This window comes from Callorhinchus milii, unplaced genomic scaffold (assembly GCF_018977255.1).
Source record: "Callorhinchus milii isolate IMCB2004 unplaced genomic scaffold, IMCB_Cmil_1.0 Scaffold9, whole genome shotgun sequence".
NCBI lineage: Eukaryota > Metazoa > Chordata > Chondrichthyes > Chimaeriformes > Callorhinchidae > Callorhinchus > Callorhinchus milii.
The window spans coordinates 11051742-11057741 of record NW_024704750.1 but is presented as its reverse complement, the minus strand read 5'-3'; the positions used below and the strand labels follow the sequence as shown (position 1 = coordinate 11057741).

The 6000-nt window shown below is 38.0% G+C and overlaps 1 protein-coding gene across 1 annotated transcript in view; it reads right to left on the bottom strand.

Moving 5' to 3' along the window:
- Window positions 1-645: 645 nt before the first annotated feature.
- Window positions 646-6000, bottom strand: part of aqr (aquarius intron-binding spliceosomal factor) — a 30732-nt gene continuing 25377 nt past the window's right edge. Inside the window, 9 exon segments of the mRNA XM_007888026.2 lie at window positions 646-1094; window positions 1801-1917; window positions 2105-2279; window positions 2934-3019; window positions 3936-4106; window positions 4308-4479; window positions 4629-4816; window positions 5145-5216; window positions 5676-5813. Of these exon segments, the coding sequence (XP_007886217.2) occupies window positions 888-1094; window positions 1801-1917; window positions 2105-2279; window positions 2934-3019; window positions 3936-4106; window positions 4308-4479; window positions 4629-4816; window positions 5145-5216; window positions 5676-5813 (1326 nt within the window). The 3' untranslated portion in view covers window positions 646-887.

The following is a 6000-nucleotide window of genomic DNA, read 5'->3' as shown; positions in this document are numbered from 1 at the left end:
TTTAAAAATGTTATGAGCAATTAGGAGTCCTGTAGCTCAGTGGTTAGAGCACTCGCCTCGCAAGCGAGAGACCTGGGTTCGTTTCCCAGCAGGGCAAAACCTTGGGCAAGTTTCCTTACTCCACGCGCCTGATAATAATTCAAGACAAATAAAATAATAAAATTGGTCACTTCAATCCACGACAGTTTGTAGGACACTGTTGTGCGCAATTGGCTGCCGAGTTTCGCCCCACAAATATAGTCAATTCACTTTTATAGTATATTCTGTGAAGTGGTTTGAGATGTCTAGAAGACATAAAAAGCACTATATCAAATGCAAGGATTAGTATTATATATAAAAAAATTGTAAACTTTCTCCTGTCCTCTTGTAGTTTGCCCAAGAAATTCAGACAGTCTTCATAATAATAATAATAATCCTTGCATTTGATATAGCGCTTTTCACATCGGGAGGACGTCCCAAAGCGCTTGTCTGGCATCTATGTCCATATTCATGTAAAATAAATATACACATACATGTACACACACACACACAAGCAGCTTGAGATGCTGATAGTAATCTTTCCTTTAGTTTAATTCACTGCCTTGTTCAAAAAAAAACGTAGCAAAAAACATACTCCTTTTGGTCAAAGAAAATACTGATATGCTGTTTTGGATGAAACATTTTATNAAAAATTTATTGAAAAAGCTTTCAGAAACAAAATAAACCATTCCACTTCACATAATTACATATGAAATAATTTCATGGCCAACCACAATATCTAATGGATGAACATCTGCACATAGATAACCTTTCCATGTTCTTGTCAGCTTCACTGTCTTAGGTTACATTGCATTTCAAAGATCTACCTTTACTTCCTCATACAATCTATTTGAATATTGAGTAACAGATTAGCTTTCCATGTTCCCTTCAGCTTCACTTTCCTCACTATCACTGTCCCTGCCGGGATGTGCTGGCATTTCATTGCGTTCCTTACTGATAACTTCATCATTCTTAACCTGAGTAACTGGGGCTTTCATTTCTTCCTCCACAGTCTCAATGTTCGTAGCAGGTACCGGCTCTGGTCGAGGCATGGCCTTTGGAGGTGGAAGCAATTGCTATAAAGAAAAATACATGTATTAATATTTGGAGCGACAAGAACTTCAGGCAGACTCACCACATTGGCACAATAGCTTTGGAAATATAGCTTAACCCAGTTAAACAGCGCCTCACTAGAAAGTGGATCCGCTTTCAACGCAGATGCCTCTCGGACCCAAAGTTCCCATTAGTTCGAAGTATTTCTAGCTTCTGGCATTGACTGACCAGCCTCCTGTGTGAAAAAATGTCCGACTTTGAGGTTGTCAGGTTGCTGCTGTCATTTGAGAAACACTGACATTGTAAATCGATGACTTCCTAACCATAATGCTAGAGGTCACGCCAGCAGTGATTTGTTTGCCTGGAAGTTGGCCTGTGTTTCGCAATCGCTTTTAACACAGCATTTGGTTTTCGACTCGGACAAGCACTCTCTAGCAGGACTATATAAAAAAATCAATCAGTTACAGCAAAAAAAAAGATGTAATGGTTGATAAAGAAACCAGCAATTCTTTATCTACTGATTTTTTTTCCTGCCAAAATGAAACAAGTCACTGTTAATCACCAATTAAATGACTGGCATTCTTCAACAAAAAGCAAATCCACAAGCCTTTGGTTTAAATTTTTATAAACCACTTACTGCCGCACAACAGACAGAATTTCAGAGCTTACCCAATAAATAATTTTCTGAATAAATGCCAAGGTGGCTGAATAAACAAAACTGCTCTTTACCTGTCTGTATTGCCTCATGCTCTGAATCATGTGCATGTACATATTATAAACAAAGTTTGCCATTTCTGGCATATTCTTGATAACTTTCACCAAATGGGGTGGCAGCATATCATCATTCTGGGAATAAACAAATATTCGCAAAGGTTAGTAGACCGCAAGATAAAAATACAAACCACAGAGGTAACAGCTTTTAAAACAAAGGTACAGTCAATTCACTTAACAGTTTATTGTGTGAATCGCTTTGAGACGTCTCAAAAACCCAATAAGTTGCTATATCAAATGCAAGGATTGTTATTATTATTACCTTTCGGTTGATCGGAAAGTATTCTGAGGGCACAATGTGTAGCTGAAGTGGTCGAGCAGTTAGTTGATTGAAGGCTGGCGTAAGTTCAAAGCAGTTCTGGAAGAGCGACACCCTTGCAAAGATGTACAATCCAAGTCTAGCTCTGGACATTGCAACAACTAATCGCCGAACATCTCTGGATAAAATAAAAAAGCTGTTAGGATTCCGGTTAACATGTCAAGGGTCATTATTTAACTTACACGGAAAACGTGGTTTCAAGTGACTTGAGAGAATAGAAAAATATCCAAATAGTAATTATTAAGTCCTTCACTGCAAGTAAAGAGGAGGTGTTGCTCTCATTGTTGTCACCATTTTGGTCAGCAATATGTCAAAAATTACAGATTGACAGCAAATAATAGTCACCAAGCAATGTCCATTAATTGACATCACAAATGTTTTGCTGATTCACACCAATCCTTTTAGATCTTCAACTCTCAATTAATGGGTGCTGAAGTTAAGTAAACTGTTATGACTGTTATGAATTAGGCTTTAGTTCTCGGGTTTCAGATGAAAAGAACCCAGTGTTCTTCAATATGCTTTTAGTGATATGTTGAGAAGTAATCCAACTATAGATATTGTACCTATACATACAGTATGTGTCATGATTCATCACTTTTAACACATTCAAATCCCCCAACTATACCAGAGGGTGAAATTCCTATAATTGTTCAAGGATGTCCTTGAAAAAGCATTGTTATGAGATTGCCTCTATATTTCTTTATATATTATATTTTCTTAATACAAGATCAGGACCTTCTTGTGACACAGCTGTAAAAAGTGCACATCATACCTGAGATGTCCAACAGCCTTGGTTCGCACCAAAGACAAGATGATATAGTCATTTTGCTGTCCTTGGAATCTGTCCACAGTGGTCACCTAGAGNAAAAAAACACTATTTACCACTGATGTATGACCATGAGGAGGGAAACGTGCCCACAGGTTCTGAAACCTCTCTGCATTAGCCACACACTACTTTTACTTTATTCAGAATTAACTATCTGGCTGTAGATCAGTTATAACAGTCAACAGTTACACACATTCCAATTTTAAAAAGCTGAAGAAGGAATAATCATTCAAATTTGCCACAAACCCCCTCCCCTTCCTCCGACTATTCTCTCTCCTCTCCTGAAGATACAGCTTCATGCTGGAAACTGGAAACAATAGATTTGAACCAACCTATTTATGTAGTGGGAAGAACATTGTGTTTCATTCTGTACCGCTAAGCTGCAGTGTTTGAGAATTACCAAGCTGTCAAATTTAACATGCTGCAGAGGGCTTAGCTGATAGTGTATCAAGTTCCAGTGCAGATAACAGAATGTACACTTCTACAGGTTAAAACAGTCCACAGTATTGCCAGACAGTTAATATGCAGACTCCAATCAAATCAATTTTCAAAGAAATCTTTCAATATTAAGTAGCACATGAACTCAATAATACAGATTCATGGAATGAAAAAATGAATATGGTAATTCAAGCAAGGCCTGAGATAGAAGAAATATCATCTTTTTCTCTCCCAGCCACTAGTTAGAAGAATAAATATAGGAGCAGATACCAAAATACTCCTGAAGCTGGAGAATATAAAACAATGTAACGAGGGACTATTGAGCAAAACTGAACCTACGCTCTCTGCCACCCTCACACTTACTCCAAACTTGTATGTTTGACCTCTACCAGACATGCTGTTTTTCAGTTTTGAACACAAATGTAAATATTAACGTCCAGACTTGAATCAATATTGTCCAGATTTGAATCAGGTCAATCTTCACAACTGGCAAGTTGAAAGAATCCTTACCTTGCTTGGTTGTCCCATTAGAGGATTACCACCACACCGCTGATTGATGACATCCCGGATCAAATGCTTCTGTCCATTGTACGTTGTCAAGATGCTGATCTTTTCTGCAGGATACCCCAATACACGCATGTACATAAAAAGGGCCACAGCATATTCAGCCTCAGCAAGATTCTGTCAATAGGGTCAGCAATGGGATCCAAAGAGAAAACATGTAGACACAAAAACAATTAAAAAGGAAGTGAAAATAAAATGTAATAGTTTAATACTCTACACAATCTTCAAATTCTGAAGTCCACATCTAAAAGAATGAGTGATCTTTTATATCACCAAGAAGCAAAGTATCTTCAAACTGAAAATTAGAAAGCTATTTACCTGGTAGAAATACGGATTAGGTTCAGATTCACCAACTCCATTGAAATCCTCCACGTTGATAAGCTGGAAGTTGTACACAAGTCCCGCGTTGACAGTACGAAACTCAGGTAGGAGCTGGACATGGGGAAGGTTACCCAGCTTTTTATAACGCCAGTTATAGAGGTTGCACAAGCTTAAATAAAAGTAAAGCAAAAATAAAAATTAAACAACAGCTGCATTTAGAATACAACTCATGCCCTGAAGAAACATTTAAAATTGATTTAATATTTCAATATACATCGAACTGTGATTTTATGACAAATGTCGTTTCCTTCCCCGTACCTTGCTCTTGCTCTGCCCTGGGCATCAAGATCCACAGTTGGAACACCCAAACGAACAAATCGGGTAAACAGAGACTGTTCCATGTTGGAGTACTTTTGGAAGGCCATATTCTTTATGACGGGGGGGAGCTGGTGGTGATCCCCTATCATAATCCAACGTTTCAATCTACTGAAGCCATCTTCAGGGTTCTTAGAACAGATAATATACATATCAACGTACCGTAAAGAAAGTGCTGCTCATTGTCATTCTAAAGTCGCCAGGAGACTGTTTCATTACTATGCCAAATGCAAAGATTATTTTGATGCCACAAAAGCTTGATTTAGCAATTTTTCCTCCAAAGTTCATTTAATTTTAAAAACAAAGCCTACTTATTGCTCCAAAACAAGATATCAACCAGCCAATGCCTCCCCTTTCAAATAAATACATTTTAATACTGCTTATACTGCTATACTGATTATACTGCTAGCAATCAGGCCAGCAAAGCAGTGAGAAAGGCAATGTAGTAGAAAGAGGTACCTGGAGCAAGAGTGGGATGAAGGTCTCAATCTCAAGAATCTGTGCTGCTTCCTCCATCAGGATATTATCATACTGTTAAGAGTGAAAACAATGTGAGTTTATATATCTCAAACCTAAAGATTAAAGTACGAGCAAGTCTCAGAGGACTCCAAAGATTCCTCTGCAACACTTCAACAATATGTTTTAGCTTCAACTTCCAAAAAATATCCACCTGTGAGATTTGTTCCGTTCTTCTACCAGCAGGAACAGTTTTCTAGCACCTCATAATCAGACCAATTATAGTGCATCAACTTCTGGCACAGCTAATGCAGCACAAACCAGAAACAAACCTGCAGATTTCTGGTCTGTATGGCCCAGTTACCATCCACGAGGAGCTTTTACTCAGGTTCTCCAAATGCACATTATTTTGAGTAAAGAGTAAAAATTGAATGGGAAACTTGCCAAGTTCAAATGCATCAGAAGATAAATTGTTCTCAAATCCTTGAGCCTCTTCCTAAGGATTACTGTATTAAGGAAATGAACCTCATTTACCTTGAAGCCCAGCTCCACTAAGTCGTGTCGTTTTAAGGCAGCATGAGTACAAGTCATGGCAATGATCTTTGCTTCTTTCACCAATAGATACTTTGACCTATCCAGACCACTCCGGAGCAGCTCAAAAGCTCGAAATTCCTTGAGAAATGACAAATGAGATTCATGACCTTTGACTGAACAGAAGAACAGTGACGCTATATTAAGAGGATCACAGATTACAGTTTATTTGAAAATATGATAAATAAAAAGATTTCATTTGTTCAATATGTTTCCATAAGTCTCCATGAACAACTATGCCCCCAAAAAACTGATGTGGAAGGTTTAC